This window comes from Anser brachyrhynchus (assembly GCF_964034855.1).
Source record: "Anser brachyrhynchus genome assembly, chromosome: 2".
Taxonomy (NCBI): domain Eukaryota; kingdom Metazoa; phylum Chordata; class Aves; order Anseriformes; family Anatidae; genus Anser; species Anser brachyrhynchus.
Genome location: NC_137695.1, coordinates 133,283,185 through 133,305,152, shown reverse-complemented (window position 1 = coordinate 133,305,152; position 21,968 = coordinate 133,283,185). Strand labels below are relative to the sequence as shown.

Below are 21,968 nucleotides of genomic sequence, written 5' to 3'. Positions count from 1 at the left end.
CCCTTCCCTTCCCTTCCCTTCCCTTCCCTTCCCTTCCCTTCCCTTCCCTTCCCCTTATCCCCCTTTATCCCACTGCCCTGCATCCCGCCGCGCCCCGCAGCCCAGCCCCCCCGCGCCCTTCCCGGCCTCCCCGCATCCAGAGGGCGGGGCGGGGAATCCCCGCGCCGTGACGTCAGGGCTTCCCCGGCGCGCGCCGTGACGCCAGCAGCGCGCCGCCCGGCCTCCTCGCGGCGGGGGCGATGGGGAAGAGCCGGGCGCGGAAGGCGGCGAAGGCGCCGAGCGTCTTCTGCATCGCCCGCGGCGGCGCCGGCAAGGCCCGGGGGAAGGGCCGGGCGCGGCGCGTCACCTCCGGGCTCAGGAAGGTGAGCGGCGGGCGGGGAGGCCGGGGGGGAGGCCGGGCGGGCTTCGCGAACTGAGCCCGGGAGGTTCCGGCTGCGCGCGGGGGGCGCCTCGGTGCTGAGGAGCCGCCCCCTCTGCAGATACCCAGCCCCGCCGGGTGCCGTCCCGCGCGCCGTGCTCTGGGTGCCCCTGCTCGGCGGGGCGTGGACCCGATGGTCTCCACAGGTCCCTTCCCTCCTCCCCCGTCCCGGGGCCGTTCCGCCATTTCGGTGTTCGCAGAGCCCCGCGGCGAGCTCCGCCCCCGCCGGCCGGCGGCTCCTCGTTCCCGTCGCGTTCAGCTGCGGCCCGCTGGCAGACGGGCTTAAACAGCAGCTCCAAAAATAAAAAGGGCCTTTGAGACTTTTTCCAGACGAAAAATCTCAGCCACCGAAGCCACCTGACAGGTTGGTCCGGCAGACGGGTGGGAACGTAGCAGACTTTTGGAAGCAGGGAGCCCCAGAACGGTTTCACGTTGCTGCCTTCGAGTCCCCGCTTAGTCTGGAGGGTTCTGCATAGCGAAGGGAGGAACAGGTTTAAAAACACCTTCATGAAAAGTCATTAGCTTGTTGGGAGTAAAATTTTATTCTGCGTGTTTGAAGCAGCATTCTTTAATTCATTAAGCTGTGGGGGATTTAGTTACCATTAAGCAGAATAGTAAGATGCTCAGTAAAAGTTAAAACAGGCTTATTCTTTAATAGATTAAAGCCCCTTGTAACTATCCAGGCAACTTTAGATATAGACATGCGTCCTACCTACAGGGCCTCTTTCTAGAGAAGAGTCCTTGCCCGGGTACCTAGGATACCGGGCATTAAAACTGACTGGGAAATGCTAACAGGCTGTTACGGGAAACCTAAACCTTCTGAAAATTGGGTCGCCCACAGCCCCATCCACTCTACTTGGAGCTAGGAGTTGTCTGTATTTCTTAAGGCACTTCTATAGATTGATTTGAATTAAATTGCTAATCTAAATAGACTTGTTTTATTAGCCTCGTGCCCCTGCTTTCTTACTACTGATTCTCCTGGTCACTCACCTGGGAATAAATGGGGTTATCTGTTAGTGTGTACTCTGAAATGACGGCAGCTTTGAAAGCAAAAGGAGTGTGTGTTTGCTTCTGCCTATGCACGTTGCTGAGAGGTTAATTGCTGTGGTAGCCTTTGGGACAGCACTAGGCAGCCTGAAATCTGGGATTGCCTTAAGATGTGTGAGCGTGCTTCTGGAACATCTGCAATGTAATATGCCATTATAATGCTAAGATGCTGTTCAAAGCTTGGTGTTTCAGAAGTAACGGGTGCCGGGGCTGAGATCAGCTGAATCTTACTTTGCTGCAGTGGTGAAAGAGTTCATTCCCCCAGCATCCGCCCTGCCCCTCTACCACAGATCACTGTCCCTGGAGCACTGCACGATGCACCTTAGCATTGCACCAGTGCATCTTAGCTCTTGCCGTTCAAAAGCAAGCATCTTTGCTGAAATAACTTATGAAGGAAGGCTTGGAGTAATCAACTTTTTTTGCCCGTACAACTCTTTTGCAAGTGCAACTGCTTTAATAATTTTGGATTTATTAGAACGTTAGTAGTACACGATTTGATGATATAATTAGGTGATGACAAATTCAAGTATAGAAATATTTCTACTAAAATGCAGTTTTGGAAGATATGCTTAGAATCATAGAATCAAGGTTGGAAGAGACCTCCAAGATCATCTGGTCCAACCACCCTACCACCAGAATCACCCACTAAACCATGTCCCTAAGCACCACGTCCAACCTTTCCTTGAACGCCCCCAAGGACAGTGGCTCCAGCACCTCCCTGGGCAACCCGTCCCAGTGCCTGACTGCTCTTTCTGAGAATAAATGTCTCCTCATTTCCAACCTGAACCTCCCCTGGTGCAACTTGAGGCAACTCCCTCTAGTCCTATCACTAGTTACCTGTGAGAAGAGGCCGACCCCCAGCTCCCCACACCTTCCTTTCAGGTAACTGTAGAGAGCACTAAGGTCTCCCCTGAGCCTCCTCCAGACTAAACAACCCCAGTTCCCTCAGCCACTCCTCACTTGTGTTCCAGGCCCTTCACCAGCTTCGTAGCCCTTCTCTGGACACGCTCCAGGGCCTCAGTGTTGTTTTTGCAGTGAGGGGCCCAAAACTGAACACAGTGCTTGAGGTGCGGCCTCACCAGAGCAGAGTACAGGGGGACGATCACCTCCCTGGTCCTGCTGGCTGCACTGTTCCTGATACAAGCCAGGATGCCGTTGGCCTTCTTGGCCACCTGGGCACACTGCCGGCTCATGTTCAGGTGAGCATCAATCAGCATCTCCAGACCCTTTTCCTCTGCACAGCTTTTGAGCCACTCTGCCCCAAGCCTGTAGCATTGCATGGGGTGGTTGTGGCCAAAGTGCAGGACCCAGCACTTAGCCATATTGAACCTCCCATGGGTCTCTGCCCATCGACCCATCTTGTCCAGGTTCCTCTGCAGGGTCTCCCTACCCTACAGCAGATTGACACTTCTCTCCAGATATAATACTGGCTGCTTAACAGTTGTGCAAAAATGGTGAAATTTCACATGCCAGTGGAATTTCAGTTTAACATACCAATGCGTGTATATTTTTTTTTTTCTCCCTACAGATAAACATTGAAAATGCTGACAAAGTAAGCAAAATAAATAAAGCATTTACTGAAATTCAGAAGGAAGTACAGCAGTTATCAAAAGGCCCTGTAGTGGAACCTCAGAAGAATAACCAGGTAATTTCTGTTTGTAAAAATCTGAGGAGGGAGAATTAAGGGCAGTATGCGTTCAAAGCATCATATTCTGGCACTAAAACTGTAGGCAATTCTTGCTGTTGCTTTATGGCTATAAATCCAGCTTTATTAATTTCACTTTTTTTTTTAAATGCTGATATCTGGTTAGCATATTCAAGTCCTATGTAACTACTAGTCACTAGAGAAGAAGGTGAGCAGCTAAGCTGCAGTGTGCTTCCACAACATGTATATTTTTTTAATCTATTAAAAAACAGGTAGAACATCATTTAGAAGTTGTTTCCAGCTCCAAACCCTCAAGACCTGTCTCTTTGTATTTACTTATGAGAAGTAGCAATATCTGAAACACCAGTTTCTGTACTACAACTCCTGCCTGCAGCACTTGCAGATCAAAACAATATTTTACTCTTAGTCTAGTCAACAAGGCTGCATGCAGCTTTGAGCATTGACAAGAAATAATTAAACAACTAAATACTGACAGGCTGCTCCTTATGCTGAATTTAAGCTCCTCTTTACAAAATCTTCTTATGCTGATACTTGCTGGTGCTGCAGGCATGGTTTGGGGGACAGAAAAGGCCGTGGGCCAGTATGAAGTACGCAGGTGAATCTGTCCTGGCTGTTGGGGAAATAAGAGGGAACTGGACGGGTGATTAGCAGCATTTACTGTGCCTGAGGTCATCAAGTTTCTGTATGGCTGGGAGTGACAGAACGAGTGCCAAAAACCTCAAGGGAAGCTGAAGGAAGAAGGAAGCTCAGGTGAAGGTGCTGCCAAGCACAGTATGAGGCCAAACAAGGACATTGGTGCCAGTGGCCCGAGTCCTATTAGCTTGCTATTGCATACAGCTGCGAACTTGGACTGTAGCACTACTCCTGTGCTAGCAGGGCTGTACATGACATAGCATTGTATTTGATCACTTGGGCTGTAAGCAATAGTGTTTTCTCCACAGTTTCAAAATTATGCTATTGAAAGTATTCCCTGAATTAAAAGCTGTGCCTACTTCCATTTGGCCACGTACATTACTGGCACGATGCCCGGTCTTCCCCTTGCGGCATGAAGTAGTGGCTTCTTATCTATCAAGTGTAGTGAACCCCATAGTTCCCCCAAATTATTGAATTATATGACTGCAAAATTAGCCAAAAATAAATAATTAAGTATAATAAAGACAAGCTCATCATCTAGGTAATACTGTTTTTGTATTTTTTTTCCAAACAGTAAAAATAAATCATTTTCTACTTTACACTGAAACTTTTTTTTTTCAGGTTTCTACACATCCAGAAGCTGAACCAGCAAATGTGGATGCTGCCACAAGCCTATTATCACAGCTGTAATCAGTAACGAAGGGGTTCCAAGAATTGAAGATCACACAGGCTTTGTTTGTACAATTTTATTAAAAAAATCTTGTTAATATACAAGTATTGGCACACTTTAATACAAACTACAAACAGACCTTTCCTATCATCTAGGAAAGTGGAATGTCAGAAGTCAGTGTGAGAAACTTAAAGTGCTAAAACAGAAGGCACTTCACAAAATTGGTTCACTGAAACAATTAAGCATAACTCAAGTTGATATCCTTCACTTTTCAGCTTGGCAGTGAAAGCTTCAAAATTGTTTGAAAGGTCAAAAAGATATAGAAAGCTTCTTGGCAGTAAAGCTTCAAAGAAAATGCTGATAACTGTGAGCAAAGCCTAATCATTTTTTAAAAAATGATCAAAAGGCTATAAAGCATTTTCACTTTCCTTACAAAAGAAAACTCCAAATCATTGGATTACACAAAAGATACTCGGGTGAAAAAATGTGTCACAATTCTGACAAAAGCCCTTTTTTCTGGTGGTTGAATTTGTTTTGTGAAGTAGTTAAGGGAAGCAAAAGGAAATATACTCCCAGAGTCAGTGAACTAAGAAGTTATACATTCATTATTCAAATACTTAGGTTATGAAGAAGTCTAGAATGTTATAGTTAGAGGTAGATAAGTAGTCTGGTTGACACAATATCTAATAATTTAGTATCTGCACATCAAAGAGATCACAGACTCCTTCATTATCATCCAGGTTAAAGTTGTAGTCATCTCCGGGAGTAGGAGAGAGTCGTAAGAGAGGAAAAACTGTAAAGCAGGAATAGTTTAGTTTAAATTAAAACACTTGGAATATCAGCCCTACCTCATAATTCAGTATGTCTGTCATCACCAGTGCTGGGTTAGTCTTAATAAGTAAAATACTGTCTTGATAATCTGACAAGCATGCTAGGATACATACTGTGAACACCTGTATTGCCTTCAAACTAAGGCAACGTGACACGTCCACATCTTTTTCCTTAGTACTTTACATAAATTTGCTGGGGTGGAATGATGTGGAATACAGACCTAATCTCTGCTTTTGCAGCAAAGGAGCTCCTGAGCAGATTTTGAAATGCTATCAACTTTCCATCACTTATATTTACATTTCTAACTGTTATAGTACTGTATGTATCAATCTTCAAATATTTATTTTAGATAAATTACTATTTTCCCTATTTTACACATAAAAAATGGAGGCTGTCCATTTCTCCGTGCACTGCATTTCATGCATGGGGTTGAGGCCATTTTTGGGGAATGCAAGAAGAGAAGCCTTGGCCCTCATTCTGTACTGCAGGAACACTAATCTAATGCAAATGAGCTGGGAACATGGTACCTGCTCTAAAAGAGGAGACTATTTCCATTTTAGCTGTGTATTTTATCGGTACATTCACGTAATCCATTCTTCCCTTATGAAGCTTGTAATTGCATGGTTCTTTCTGGATAAGCCCCAAGTTCGTCTGTTTGAAGGGCAGATATTAACACAGGCTGCTCACAGAGCAGCGTAGTTACTGGGGGAGAGGAACAAAGCCACCTGAGTTCACCTCTGTCTGGCAGCCTGCAGTCTGCGAGATATAGCACGGAGGGAGGCATGGAACAAATGAAATTACTAGCTGTGGCTCAGTTCTGCATTCATACGGCCGTGAAGATGGAAGACCAGAAAAGGGTTAGATTTGTTCAGCCAGTGTACCAGACCTGGCATGCATGCAGGCATATGAGTATCTTGTGAATATACCTGATCAAAGCTCCTGGAAGAAGCCTCAGGAAGATTAGTATTAAGCTTTATTTTTAAGGCAGCACTCTAGTCATCAACCTGTTCTTTCTTTGTTCCAAAATTAAGTACTGCTGGGTTACTCATGCATGTAAGTACTTGCTGGATTAAGACTTTCAGATTTTGATTGTTAAATCAAACTGCTGCAGGGAATGGATAGGGGTGCAAAGACAAGAATGACAAGGATAGAGGAGGCAGTACAGGGGAAAGAAGTAGTTTCATACTGACTCTTGGCATGAGACTTAACAGACACCTACCAAGAGTGCTGTTCATACAAAAGACATGCTACTACTTTTTTAATAGCCGCAAGTAAAGATACTAAATACTTACCATCAGAAGACATGAGTTCATCAATAATATCCCCACTGATATTTCCTGTGAAAACAGGAGCATGCATTTATGGAAGTCAACAGATTCTCCGCATTACAACACTGAATTGCAAAGTACAGTATGGCTCGTGCACACTAGGAGCTGTGGAGATAGCATGCCACGTATATGTAAAATATCTTTGTATCCCCCAGTTTTTCCTAATAAATATCTCCTGCTCTCCTCATGCTGTACAGTTGATCCCTTATAGCCTTAAAGCCACGTAGCTTTTTTGGCAGCAGCAGAAAATGAGCTTGCTACTCAGAACTGGCTCAATGGCTTCATTAAAAGACAAAAACAAGGCCTGTCATCTCTGTGGGAAAAATGCTAATCTTTCCCTCTGTGTAACTCATTGGTAATTTGGTCAAAAAAAAAAAAAAGGCTCAGGAAACAATAAAAACATTTAAATAGCAACTCTTTCTTCCTACCTGTGGGCTCATCCATCTTTGCTATGTCAAATGAGTTTGGCTTGAGAATACAGTTAACGTCCAAAGGGAGCAAACCCTGATAGTCATTTGAGCTAGCTGTAGCTTGGGCGACATCTCCTGAAAGGCTGGGGTACAACACTGCATCTGGAAGGCTGGAATAAGGAGTTGCTGGAGTTGTACTGTTTTGCTGCAAACTGCTTTCTACAAAGACAGGAAGGCACGTTATATAGTCTGTTGTGGCAAAAAGGAACACAAAGCGCCTGCACCTGGCTTTATCTCTTGAGGAGAACACTGCCAAGGTCTGGGATGAGGTGAGAGGAGCCTCCTCACCATTCAAACTCAAAAGCACAATTTAATCAGGACCCCTCAGAAACATAGTCTGTAATACCGACACCATTTTCTTAAATATTTCCATATTACCCTACTATTGATACGAAAGAATACCTGATATTCAGGGAATCTCTCACTGTGGCTATGTGGAAGTAGGTAAGTGACCTTGTGGCACAAAAGCTGGAACTGGTGCCTTTATTATGTCTTATTAAAGGGTACATGTTCAAATCATATACTCCATCAGAGGTTGGCAATTTCATTCCACACTGCATTCTGGAGAAGCATCTCAGATTAACAAACAGGATCACATTCAAAACCTGTTTGGTGTAAAATGGTAAGCTACAAGGGGAGAATCTGTTTCACTGGATAGAGGACAGAAGAGGAAGAGGCTTTCCTGTCAACCTCCTGAAAGCTGTTAGTAAGCCCTCAGGCTGGTTTCATAATAGACACCTGCACCTGCAAACTGTTGATCTGCCTTTCCTTTATCTATCACCTTTTTTAACAGTTTCTTTCCTACCCCCAGTCCTCCCTCACCCATCTTAAGGGGAAAAAACTCTGGACCCACCTGATGGTGTGTTCACAACTGATGTTTGTGGCAACTGTTGTCCCTGGTTAAGACCGTGTTGTTCTGGTGGATTTTGAGTAGCTGTAGTAGGTTTAAGGGGAGTCACTGGAGCTGCAGGCTGAGATGGGGTCTGTGCAAGGTCATCGGGTGGAGGAACTGGAAACACCATGGGCTTGGAGGAGCTTGATTCTTTATTTATAAGAAGTACATGAATAGGTCCTGAATTACTCTTAAGATTGATCTGGTATTTCTTCTGTCCATTCTGTCCCTGTAGAGGTGGTGTATTAAGAAAGTTAAAATTCCTTTAGAACTTCAAACTGTACAAAAATACAACAGTAACTGCACAGACTTATTTCTCATAGTAACTAATGAAGATGTTTGAATAGAATTCTCAAATTGATGCACCTTTTACCCCTCAGAAGATTGTGCGCTTCTAGTTAAAACAGTAGGAAGAACCAATAATTGGCATAAACTTATCAGATCATATGGAGACAGGAAAAACAAAAAAAAAATAAAACAAATACAAATGATCTAACAGGAAACAGATTACAAACCTGTTATGCATTTACTTGGCCACAGCACAGTTACAGAAAACACAGATATACCATCTTTCAAAGTGTTTAGGTTATGAATTCAGGTTACTCGAAACTTATAGCAAGACTGCAGCTTATCAGTAACAAAACAGATAAATAATGATTTCTGTGCATTTAAATTTCTTCCTCTTAAAAGGAGCTCCAGAATGATCTTAGCTAGGACCAACCATCCCACAACAGTTAAATATCTCACTCAGACCGAGTGAACACAGGATCGTAAGTCAGCAGAAACAATTCTTAGCTGATTTGCTAGGCCTCCTTTTGGTAAGTCATTCAAACACTTTAGCTAGGACTATTCCTGTAGTACAGTCTCTGTGAGACCACTGGCTCACAATGGCTAATCCAGCAAGCAGGTTTTCAGCAAGTATGTTCTAGAAAAAATGAGGATGAGAAAAGTGGGAAAGGTGCCTGGGGAGTGAGGACCCAAAGCAAAACAATCCGATTTCAAGTTGTTAAGGGAAGACTAAAATCAGCTGTTCTTGTCCTCAACGAAAAGCCAAAAAAGATGCATCACAACTGCTTTGGTCACACAGAGAACCACACCATTGCCTGAACAGTTTTCAGCATAGATGGACAAAGATCCAGTACCACTGGACCAGCTGGTCCTAGCTTTGGATGTTATTATGATACCAGACTGTGTTTAGCCCTACTAAAAATAGCTTCTAAAACTTATCTTGTGAACTTCACCCTTCTACAAGTATAGTGGGCTATCATGCTTCATACAATGCTCTCTCCCAACTATGTAAGATACCAACCCTATTTAAAACTAAGCCCTACGATAAAAATGATTAAAAGATGGATAGCAGTAAGTAATTTGGCCTCCTACTCTAATCCTGCCCATTAAAGTCCTCAGGATTTAAAACAAAAAACAAAAAACTCTGCAGTCTGTGTTTCTCTATCCAGTCTAGTACCATGTGACTGAACACAACCTGCATCTAAACTAGAACTACAACTAAACCTAAAAGGCTTTTCTATAACAGATAGGATTTAGCAATACAATAAATGTGAAATCTGACACATAAAAGTCACTGCTAATTAGTTCTGAAGGGAATTCATAACAATTATACATAATTTGGAAAGCTGCAACTTTTAAGAATAAGAGAGAAGAGAGGGGCAAAGAAACCCACTACTGTATCTTGTTTTCAGTAGGAGACGAGTTACCATTAGTCTTTCTTTTGTACACCTAGTTTTACTGTACAAAAATACACTTCGTCCCACCCAGCCCTTCCATTCTCAACTAAGACCAACTTATATTTTTTTTTCTCTCGCACAGACAGAGATAAATGCTCAGCTCTAGCGTAGCTCTTCTTCTCCACTGTCCTTCTAGAATACTTAGGTAAACAAGAAATCAGTACATACCATTTCGGGTATAGGTACTTCTAACTGCGTACCACAAGGTGCTTGAATTGCTAGAAGTGTGTCTCCTGGTTAAATAGCAATTTTTAAGAAAGCGTTAACTGTGCATATTTTTCGTACATCTTGCATGGTATCTACTTGAATGAGATAGGAAAATTCTCTAAGGCCTCTTAAAAGACCGCATAATTCCAGCATAAATAAACTTGTGATGGGACTTGCATAGTCCCTGTAAGTTTCAAGATCCAATATTTAACTAGCTTCTTTTTCAGCTAAACCAACTCTCTGATACAGCATACTTTATGGCTTTGAAGACAAGTTACACAGGAAAGCAAGAAAATGATTTAATGATTGTCTTCAGTGCCAACATTTCCAAGTGTCTAAGCTCAGAACTTCTGCAGCATATACAACTTAGATTTAACAGTTGACTATAAAACTCACCTGTGGCGTACCACATGCACTAAAACTTATTGGTTAAAGTTAGGAGATCACAATTACATCCACAGTACTTGCACAACATGCCTTATCTGCACATCAGTTCCTCTTCATCCATAACTTGGAATAGTGCTCCTTTGCTACCTGAGATATATTTACATAAAGTACAATATAACTGGTATACTAAATGCCTCCTCCATATTTTGCAAGTAACTAACTCTTTTCCACAACAGCTTCTTTTTGTTAAACTCCACAGTAGTCTAAACTTGCATTTTTTTATTCAAAAACAAACCCAACCTTCCTTATGTCAAAAAGATGATCTTGAGCACAGCTGGAGGCTGAGCAACAATCTTCCCTTGAGTAACTCAGGATCAGTAAAGGATGTCCAGGGCAAAAATTTCTGCCAGCAAATCTTGGCAATTTGTTCAAACTTCCCATACAGAAAGAATCTTTTTGATTTAGCCATGTCCCATCTTTGAACTTCATCTGGCTCCATTTGTATAATATGAAGAATTCCCTCCGACCGAAGCTGCCCCCAGAAACTTTTATGAAATCTGGTGAATTGGACCAACATGCCCTCTCCCTGGTTCCGTTAGAGCCAGAGGCAAGCTATTACAAAGTATGAATACAGAAGAAGACAACCAAAAAGAGTACTCTGAAAACAGCTGAACTTCTATTCACTACCGAATACTTATTCTAAATTCAAAATACTCGCAGGGAAAAAGCAGGTTAGCAAGTTAGCTTTCAAGAGGAAGATCAGAAAATCCCTCACTTTAAGAAATACAGCTTTTAGAAACAACTCACCATTGAAGCAGTTACAGATATCTTCATGGGTGACATATGAAAATGTAATTTATGTCAAGGAACATTTTTCTAATGCATGAAATGCATGATTTGTTACCCTTTAAAAGAAGTTTGTCCAAACTGAGCCTAAACTATAAACTTACTGCTGTTACTCTGAGGTGTAATCAAGGCATGATTTATGATGTTCAGAATAGCTATTTAAAAAATAACACCGTTCTGTACTGTAAAAAATAAAAATCTATATACATAAAAAAAATACCAAAAGAAGAGAATCTGAGTAGCTTGAATCAAGAGATTCTTTTTAAACAGAGAACATGTAAAATCTTGTTTTTAAGAACAGCATTTACCTCATCAACTCGACACTACAGAATTCAACAATGTACCAGGATGTCCCAAAATCACATAAAAATATGCTGGAAGGGACTTGAGAGTTCACCCTGCCCCAAGGTAGGATCAACTATTAAGAAATTCCAGACAGATGTTTGCCTCTCCTGTTCTGGAAAACTTCCAGTGATAGATGATATTCCATCACCTCCCTGGGGGATCAATTCCAGTGTTAACTCTCCCAGGAATAAGTTTCTCCTCATATCTTACTTAAATCTCCTTTCTTACAAAATCCATTTTATAGGTGCAGTTTCTATAGAGCAATTGCAAGTAACGCTGAGTACTTAGCACTGGTACAATCAATAAGAAGGGCATTTTCCTGTTCCAAATCTCAATACTTGGGTCAATATGTTACAAGACAGATAAACACATAATTACAAGCAATGTAGGCAGACCTCTCTGCTTATTGAGTATTTACACTCAGGATACTTTTCCAATTCCAAACCAAACAAGCTTCAGGACTTTGTTAATTCAATTTATCTTTGGGTGATAGCTTAATCTTTTTGAGAGAAGGAAGTAACAGGAAAAAAAAAAAAGATTCACATAAAATACCGCTAAGAAATATAAATCCAAGTGCCTGAAGGCAATACAATTCATTTTAAACCAGAATTATACTGTGGACTTAAAAATTGCTGCCATATATACACGTGCTGTATTATTTTCAGGTTACCTTTCATACAGTCAGAGAGCTTAAAAAGTCATGTAAACATGATTTAAACTCTTCTTTTTGAACCAAAACCAGAAAAAAAAAAAAGATTAGGCTTTCTTTGTTTCTGGAAGAAATGGATAACAGTGTGCTTTACCCTTTACCTATGTTTTAGCTGCTGTTTTAATACTAGTTCCAAGATGCACACAATTTGTTGAAAAGGATATTGGTGGTTTGTAGAATCATCCATAACGTTCTTGATGCTTTGCTGTAGCCACAGTTTCTGCTGATCCAATTCTTTCTCTTTCAGCTCTAGATCTTCAATTTCAGATTCAAGATACCTCAGCCTGTCTATTACTTCTTTTGTATTGCAACCAGCACCTACTCCTCTTAAAAAGGTATAAAGGTTCGTGAAACAAGAAATGAAAATCTGAAAGATCATTTCCTAAGTATGCTTCCAATAATTTGAAAATATACTAATATTCAACATAAAGGAAATGAACATCTACTTGCCTGGCAGTGTTTTAACAGAAAATGAACATTGTTAACTTCAGATCAGGTTTAGAATTTCCCTCTACCCAACTTGATTTTCTTTTGGAATGTACGTTTTTCTCCATTAGAGATGGTTTGCAGATCTCCTTCACCTCCCTCTTAACTCTTCAGTTATACTTTCATCTTCAGGAACCGAAGAGAAAATAGGCATGCAATGCAGGTGGGCAGGTAGGTGGAAATACTGTCACCCAATACCCTTCCCAGATTCAGCTAGTGTGAATGCTAGTTATAAAGTAGCACTCCAAGTTTCATGAAAGCATCTCTGGTATATGTTTTAAACCTGATTCTATGTATCAAAGATGCAAATTAAAGATAAGACAAATAAATAAAGTTCATTTAAAACTTTACTGTCATTCCAAAATGTTGCATTGCTCGTTGATGAGCCTAATGGTAATTTTATTCTATCTTAACTGGTCAGAAGAAGTGGAAGGAGGCAATTTTTGTTGATCTTGAGCGTATGAGGAAATGCAGAATTGAAGCTTACTTCCACTGAATGCTGTTTTTTGACTTCTTCTCAATGAGATCAATCCCCTCCAAAACGTTAGTGATATCATAAATCCTTCTCTTCTGCCTTACGGCAAGGGTATCAGCAGCCTGTGAAGAGAAGAGCAATGAGTATCAGCAATCTGCACGCTGAGGGCAAACAACACACACTGTAAGCCATTCCCCAAAAACATGCCAAATAGTAATTACGTAATTCTGAAGGGAGACGGTTCAGCCCTTCAAGAGCTGGGTGCTCGTAGCATCTGCTTCAAATGGCGGGCAAGAGTGGCCTCCTGTGGCTTGAAGACCTGTCGAGAGGGGTCAAATTGGCCAAGGCCCACCCTTGCCAGGCAGGAGAGCTCACGCGAATTGCCAAGACTGCCCTCTCAGCACCTGCACCACACGCTACCACCCGCACACAGGAGCTTGCAGTGCCCCTTCTACAAGGTAAGAAACAGTAGGGAGGGCAGATGGCAACACCCTGCAATGGAACAAGCCTCTGAGGCCAACTGCACGTTAAGTTCATCATCCCCTCTGCTGACACTCTCTGGATCAATCTGCATTGGGATACGGAAAGATTTGGGGGTAATTTCCCAAACTGGCTGAAGGAGAGCTGCATGACTGTAAGCCACCGTGTCAGGGAACGAGTGATAGGATGGGAAGAAATGGCCTCAAGTTGTGCCAGGGGAGGTTTACATTGGGTATCAGGGAGAATTTCTTCACAGAAAGGGTAGTCTAGGAGGTGGTGGCATCCCCACCCCTGGAGGTACTTAAGAGACGTGTGGACATCGTGCTTGAGGCCATGTTTCAGTGGTGGGCTTGTCGTGTTAAGCCGATGGCTGGACTTGATGATCTTATGTTTTTTTTCCATCCCAACAGATTCTACGATTCTGTAACAGTTCACTGCGTGAATCCAGCCTGTGGAGCCGCCCGCTCTGCCTGTGGTAGCGCGCACCAAGAGCCGCCTCACGGCTGCCAGAACCCCCACACAGCTCAGGCCGATGCTCACCCCCGACAAAAATTTCTCTTTTCAGCTAAGGCTAGCTACGTAGTGTTTCTACTTGCTGTCACAGCATGTCACCGAAAGCAAAGCACAGTACAAGTCAGAGGAAAGGCCACTTAATCATTTGTAATTCTGCCCATGAGGACTTTTTTGTACCTGATGCAAAGGCTTAAGGTAAAGTAAGCAAACCTGAGCTAGTCACGCCTCCCATATCCTCCTCTTTTTGATGCTGTAAAGTACCTCAGGTTCAGTGAGTATTAGACAAAAGGATAGAAAAGCAAGGAGGAGTCTGACTGCAACTACTCTGGATGCTCAGATATATAGAATATAATTGTATTAAATGGATTAAAAGAAATAAAAAGAGAAGGATAGCTGGCAAAGACTTTTGGATTCCAAATTTGAACTAATGGGTTAAAGCCAACTAATTTCTTCTATAGGTACATAGAAATTTATTTCAGTTCGTCCAACTAGCTAATAAATTAATGTTCTTAGCAAAGGAGCCTGTATGAAGAGTACAACCTGAGACAACAAAAAAGAGGGAGGAAAATCATATCCATTTTATAGCAAAGTCCGTATTACTCCTTTAACAGTATTTTTGGAACCATAAACAAACTCACTAATCTTCCAAAGAAATGACATTTTCCTATTAGAAAGTTAATTACTAGGACTTAGTAGTCCAATTTATATTGGTGAATGTTTTGCTAGGGAAGGGAAATTAAACGATAAAAAGGAAGAAGAATGAAGATTTAAAAAAAAAATGTTCTTGTAGCCATGAAGTATAAATACTGTTCCTTCTCAACAGTGACACACCTGCTAAACAGTGTTTCTACTGACACTGTTATCAACATTTATCTTTTGTATGGTCTTCTCCAACAGTCAGTTAAAAATCTAATAAAACAAAATACATGTAAATGCATATAAAATGCATGCTTTAGTTCTCCAAGGATGCAAGCTCTTCACTCGTATCAGCAGGTACGTGCCTGCAATTTTAGCTTCACGCATACATACTGTTTACAAAGATGGCAAGTAAACCCTTCAAAACCTAGTTAAGTGACAAAATTGATGCTGCTTGTGCAACATTTCATCAACTCCCTCTATATTTCACAGTCTTCAGATGCACAATTTTTTACATTTCTACGAGATCTCTACATTGTTCTGTGCAAAGAATGCACAGTGTACACTTAATCAGCAGCTATTCAACATCCTGATTAAACTGACTTTTAAAACTTATCATTTTTCAGCTTATGTCAAATGGTTGAGACAGATGCAATCAGCACAACAGAGGGACATCTATCCCTCTGCTGAAATGGTTGGATGGAGCTTCCACATACCTTTCTCTGGATAATTTGAATTTGGAATCGCTTCATCAAATCTTTTTAACGTAAAGGTGCTGCACTCTAGTCATTCCTTCTTTGAATAGGTATGTATCCAAGACCAGCGCTGTATGGCTGTCTCACAGAATGGTTCATGGCAGGGGGGTGGAACTAGATGATCTTTAAGGTCCCTTCCAACCCAAACCATTCTGTGATCTGGAAGAAAAACACTTGTCACAGTGCTTAAGATTCTGAGCGTACTCAGATCATGCAACTTTTGCAATACAGATAATGTGCCGTTCAGCACAGTTTGAGTTGCATGTGTGCACATACAAAGCCCTGCCCAGAAATAAGCCAAACAAACAGAAGGAGGATAATAGAGAGTTGAGGTGCATTCTCCTGCGCCAACTTCTTTGCTCCCTAGGAGCTGACAAAAGGCACCAGGAATTACCAGTGAGCACAGCACATTTGCTGTGTTAGAGACATTTGCCAAAGCACTGGGGCAGAGTCATTACTGAGAAGCTTAACAGCGCAGAAGGGTCAGCCAGCAATGCCTGCTCACTCTCCTTGTGTCAAAAGAAAGAAGTGCTGAATCTTACAGACCGTGCCCGCAGCAGATGACAACAGCCTTCTCCCAAAGACGACTGTCGACAGCTTGGTGGGAGTTTGGCAACCTCTGCGTAAAAGTTCTGAAGAGCACTGCATGAATAAAGATTAAGGGACTGTAAAATTGAACAAACAGGCTTTTTTTTCTTTCTTTCTTTTTCTCCTGTGGAATAGGGCAAGTTTAAAGCAGTTGTTACTTGCTCCCGATCGATGCATTGCTAAAGGCAGGTGCATGCCCAGGCTAACTGGGCAGAGTTGATGTTGAGGTTAACAAACAGCTCTGTGTAGCTTGCGGTCTCTAAGGAAGCAACTGCTGCCGAGATACGTAAGAGGCCTGTGGCTAGCACAAAAATGGAGTTTAACATGTTACGGTGGCTAAAATGCTAATGGCCTGAAGTCTTTATGAAAGGGAATAGAGATTAGAAATTGTAGAAAACCTAGGGAATTCACCAATACGGAAGTTCAGTGCTGTTCTGGTTCCTACAGAGTAAATATCCAATGCTCGATCAGACATCAAATGCAGTAAAGTTAAAATCTGAGGGTAGCAGTGACAGCAGGAAAGCAGACTGGGTAATTGGAGTGTCTTTCCCAGTTTTGTTACCATACGCTTCCCTGACTACATCATCTGAGTGACATATGAAACTGGCTTCTTAAATCTGCATTTCCTAGGCACCTGACAATTAAATTTGAGTTGTTTTCAGTTTTTCTTCTCCGTTATCAGGTAGACACATCAGATATTAAACACTATTAAGCACTTAGACAACATATATGTTTTCAGTTGGAAATTTTGTCCTTGGTAGTTTTTGTTGTCATTTGCTTGTGTTTTTTTTCTGGACTTTCTTTATTAATTTGGAATTTCCAGACACATGAGTGCCTCATCAGAACATCTGAGCAGTAGCTGCAAATCCGAAATCCCCTACTATTCCCACATTTGCAATGTTTTCTGTCTCTTTTAGTGGAACACAATAAACGTCAGTAACGAGCAAGTATATTTTAGAGTACCTGATGCTTTGCACTGTTGTTCAGAAACAATATTTAACCCTGAGTAGAGTAGGGGTGGCATTTTGCTATAAGCCAAGCCTATTTAAGAAATTGAGGCAGAAGCACTAGTGTGCTGCTGAAAAGAAGGAATATACTGTGCTCTGGGATGCATTTCAGGTGACTTAGCTCTTACTCATCTTCATCTTCAATATTTCTCCCTTCCCTGCAATTGGTGGGTTGCTGAACACAGGGACTTTAAGAGATGAGGTGGAAGGGAAAGAAAGTAGTGTTTGAAACTTACTTCCTTAACTGCATTTGCTTATACGGGGTTATTCAGTGACTGCTATGCAACTATTCAGGAACTACTGTTTAATTTAAAGAATGAGAACTGTAGAAATTAAATTCCCAGTAAGGAAAATCCTAACAAATCAGGGGAGTGAAAGCAGGGTGTTAGCAGTGAAGAGTCGTCCAGCCCTGAAGCATTTCCAAAGTTCAGCAGGCAGAAGTCGCAGGGCTCCTTGCACCCAAAGCAAGCAACAGTGAGCACACACAGGACAACGTGCCGCTACCGTTTCATAATGGGTCAGCACACGTGCCCCCCGGTATCATTTTACAGACTGCTTAACCACAGACGTATCCAAAGATCACCGGGAAACGTCCTGTAACACCGCCTTTCATTCTCAATTGCTAAATCACAAAGCTGAAAGTACACTCAGTAACTTCAGATTGTATTTTCTTCGCAGTGCACTTATGATTTTGCTACAGAAATACTAATCAGCTGCAAGACATCAGATGGTCAATACCTGTAAATAGGATAAGAGACATCTGAAAACCTTCACTGCATGAATCATTTCTCGGAACTCTGTTTCATTTCAAGAGCATCCTGTCCTTCAGTTTCCTAAGCACAGCAGCATGATATGATATATGTGTGCTGCTGTTCATTTTGTTCCTAGATACGTGACTTATTTATGAGAAATAGCAAGTTACAGAAATTTATGTTTTGACTGTTTATGAAAGCTCTAACGATTTATTCACTTCAGTTAGTATTTACTTAAAAAAAAATCCAACATATTGTGTAATGCAGAAACCAGTCTCCAGTAAAGGTTCTGAGCAGAGCTTTTTAAGATTTTTGCAATACCCATTTACTTTTCCAGCGTTACTAGTGCTTTTACCACCAGCACTACCATTTTCTTCCAATAAGAAAATTCCCTTTCCTCACAAAAGGGAGCCAGAAACATGAGTCCCATCCAGTCATACAGCTCAGCTTTATTGTTCAAATCCCCCCTCATCAGCTCTTTAAGCCAAACTTTTTGGCCCAGGGTCTTCTAAATGTGGTGGTTTTTTTTTTTTGCTTCTCAAACTGACCTGACAGATCTTTCAGCACATGACAGATGGAGTAAGCCACACAACAATCCCCAGTTCGTGGAGTGCTTAGTTACATTTTAGTGAAGACAGAGACAAATTAAATATGAATAAGTTAATCAACCTGTACGAACCACCCAAGTCCCCAGCGTAGCTAAAGCTGGGCTATGGCACCTATCAGCATCTTCCTAGCTCCACCTAGACAGCTTTACCGGGTGCAGGAAGGTTTCAAGCGCTCGCTCTCTGAACGTGGATGTGCAAAAAGGCTCCAAGCACACGGACTGCCTCCAAGAGCCCACTAAACCTAAGAAACAAATAAGTTTAGCTGTCCAGAAAGGACTTTGAGCACCGAGCCAGCCCCTTACAGCACGTTGCTAAGATCCTCAGGGAAGAGTCAGCCAGCCAAACACCGCCTCACTTCAACCTGTACCTTAACCAGCTGAGCCCGGGGGATGCCTGCTGCTGCTTCCCCTGACACCTATTTGAGGAAGACCCGAGTCTCCCCCACCATCCTGCACGGTGGTGCCGGTGCTACGGAGGGCAACAGAGCCTGCCCCGAAACTTTCCCACTGGCCTCAGCAGCCCGGCGCCCCCCTCGGGACCCGAGAAGCGGCGAGGGGCCCCCGCCCCGCGGGTGTGTCAGCCGAGCACACGGCACCTCCGAGCGCCGAGGGCCAGCACCACGGGGCGGCCACGTCCCGGAGCCCCGCCGCCGGCCGCCCCGGGAGCACGGCGCTGCCCGCCCGCCGCCCCGCCGCGCACCGCTTTGAGGTCCAGCACGCCGTCCTTGGCCTCCTGCAGCAGCGACACGAACTTGGTGGTCAGCAACCCCAGGCTCTTCTCGTGACGGCTGCTGCTGCCGCCGCCGCCCGCCTCGGCCGCCGCGGCCATGCCGCCCGCCCGCCCGCCCGCGGGGCCGCGCCACGTGTGGCCGCCGCCGCAACGGCCCGAGCCCGGAACGGAGCCGGCCCGGGGGCTGCGGCGGGAGGGGCGGCGCCGCAGGAAGTGACGGTGCCGCCGTTGCCTGGACACCGGCGTGGTGGGGCCCGCGGGGCGGCCCGGCACCGGCACGGGGCCCGCGGGGTGTGTGTGTGGGCCCGCTGAGGGGTCCCGGCGGTACCCGCTGCAACAGCTTCAGTGCTGCTCGTCCGCGGCGAGGCGGGGCCGCTTGGGGTAGTTACGGGCGCCGGAGCTGCGTCCTTAATGAACGCGGAGTGCCCCAGCCCGGGCTGCTGCCGAAAGGTGGTCGAGGGGCTGGAGCGCTTCTTCCACGGGGAAAGGCTGAGGGAGGCGGGGGCGGCCCGCCTGGAGAAGAGAAGGCTCCAGGGAAACCTCCTTCGGGCCCTTCAGTACTTAAAGGGGGCTTATAAAAAGTTGGAGAGCGACTCTGCTCAGTCACATAACGACAGGACAAGGGGGAGGGGTTTTAAACTAAAAGACAGGAGATTTAGATTAGAGGTTAGGGGAAAATCTTCACTGCGAGGGTGGTGAGGCACTGGCACAGGTTGTCCGGACAAGTTGTAGATGCCCCGTCCCTGGAGGTGTTCAAAACCAGGTTGGATGAGGTCCTGGGCAACCTGGACTAGTAGGTGGCGTCCATGGCCATGGCAGGGGGGTTGGAACTGGGCAATCTTTAAGGTCCCTTTTAACCTGAGCTGTTCTGTGATTCTAGCAGCTGAAAAACTTTGCTTGAAGCCCTTCGCAACCAGCACAGCACCTGTAAACCCCCCAAAAGCAGCAGCCCTTCCTGGCTCTCGGACCCCAGGTCAGCCCTAGCTGTTGGAGCACTCAGGTGAGACAAGGCACAGGGCACAGTGATGTTCCAGCCAAAGGCGTGGGTGGCAGGGGATGCTTATTACCTCATCCCTCACAGTGGCGTCTGACTGTGTGTAGCAGGAAACTCCACTCAGATAGGCATTTTTCTGTACATTATGTTAAACAGAGAAGCTTTTGAATTGCTACACTATGTGGATTTTAGAGAAGCACTTCAAGAAGGAAATGGTATTGGAAAAGAAAAAAAGAGAGGGAAACAATGCCAAAGGGAGAATTAGACCCATGAAAACCAAACAATACAAACGTTACTATGGCACGTACATACCCAGGTGCTATGGTATGAGATTTCTGAGCCAAGAACAAAGAACAATAGGAATTACGGTGAAAAACAGTAACTCATCCACATGACAAAATCAGGAAATAGCTTCAGAATTAAAATTTTGGAGGAAAAATCTGAAGCTGACATTAATAAATCAAAATAGGGTACAAGGAAGTTCTTTTACCTTGCTGGTACATCCGCCATATTCAGTTATTTCACTAGAAGCGTAACCTGGTCAAATAGTAAGAAAAGTGTCCAAAGACACTCTTAGAAATCATAACAGAAAAGAACTCCGAAATGCTCCAGAAGTACTGCTACCTTTCTATGTGACATCCATGTAGCTGTTATAGAAAGTTTTCCAGATTAATATTTCCTCAGATAATAAGGCTTTTTAAGAAGCCAGTATGCAGAGCAGAAGGTAAGAATGAGAAGACGTTTTCTCCTGCATTTAGGTAGCATTGACTTATTTGTATCAGGGAATCAAGAGGTTGTTGTGATAGTACGCGACAAATAAATCAAGCTAATTTTAAACTTTACAGCGAAATTTACTAGACTGACACACAACTGTTAGCTCTTACTCCTTACTGTTACCCCTATGTATTCATTTTTACATATAATCAGTTATTACACAGATTCAAAGCAGTCAGCCCTTAACAACTTTATCACTACACTTATACATTAGCTGGGAAAGTACATTACCAGAGAGCGGATGCCCCATTGTAAGTGCTGATGTCTCTGCTCCTTGCTGGTCTCAGCGGCCAGATGCAGGAACCCTGGAACACAGGGAACCAGAACCAAAGCGAGTTGTCTTTTTTCTGTCCCCCTCCCACAAGTCTGGGATCTTCCCTTTTTATAAGGCAGTACACAATGTCTAAACAATTCCCAGCCCTTGACCTCCACCTTTTTTTTTTCTCCACTGCAGATTCCTTTCTTAAAGCAAAAGCAGTCTTTTCCCATCTCCCAAGGTTTTGCTTTTTCAAAGATATCACCAGCTGTGAGTTGCTGGTGGTGCTGCAGCCTCTGCTTCAGCTTGTGTCCATATTTTCAAGGCCTCTGCTACCATCCCACGCTTAAGCTGTGCCTCATAACAAGAGGCAGGTGTTCCAGCCTCTGCTTCACACAGCAAGTTCTCATAACAAGTTGATAAGAAGCCCAACAGGCCTCGCACAATTAACCAAAGGTCTGTGGCCTTTTATTAGCACTTTTTTTTTTCTTTAAACAAAATTACCTATAGAACATTACAGCGCTCATTTGGGGGTTCAGAACAAGCTGATACTGAAGTCAGGTTAGTAGTATTTGTTGTCACTTGTGCTACCTGACTGCTTTAACTGAGTTGCAAGGTGGGAAGAAATAGCTCCACCTGGTGTATCAACAAATATGACATTATAATTACTACCACAGCACTAAGTACTTCGGGTGATGGTGCAGTAAAATTAACATTTAGG

The 21,968-nt window shown here is 43.6% G+C and overlaps 2 protein-coding genes across 3 annotated transcripts; one reads left to right on the top strand and one right to left on the bottom strand.

Moving 5' to 3' along the window:
• Positions 1-190: 190 nt before the first annotated feature.
• RBIS (ribosomal biogenesis factor) lies at positions 191-4,534 on the top strand. The gene is made up of 3 exons (XM_080581206.1): positions 191-362; positions 2,994-3,110; positions 4,386-4,534. The coding sequence occupies exons 1-3, from the start codon at positions 240-242 to the stop codon at positions 4,452-4,454; spliced, it is 309 nt and encodes a 102-aa protein (XP_080437332.1). The 5' UTR covers positions 191-239; the 3' UTR covers positions 4,455-4,534.
• E2F5 (E2F transcription factor 5) lies at positions 4,496-21,495 on the bottom strand. 2 transcript variants are annotated; one of them, XM_080581204.1, is made up of 9 exons: positions 21,223-21,495; positions 13,168-13,277; positions 12,359-12,520; positions 11,102-11,145; positions 9,869-9,933; positions 7,917-8,184; positions 7,022-7,222; positions 6,558-6,602; positions 4,496-5,227 (listed from the first exon to the last, which is right to left on the bottom strand). In XM_080581204.1, exons 1-9 carry the CDS (start codon positions 21,478-21,480, stop codon positions 5,118-5,120), a joined length of 1,263 nt encoding a protein of 420 aa, XP_080437330.1. In that variant the 5' UTR covers positions 21,481-21,495; the 3' UTR covers positions 4,496-5,117. The 2 variants fall into 2 exon arrangements, with proteins under 2 accessions (XP_080437330.1, XP_080437331.1); XM_080581205.1 differs by lacking the exon at positions 21,223-21,495 and adding an exon at positions 19,194-19,424.
• Between the last annotated feature and the right edge of the window lie 473 nt (positions 21,496-21,968).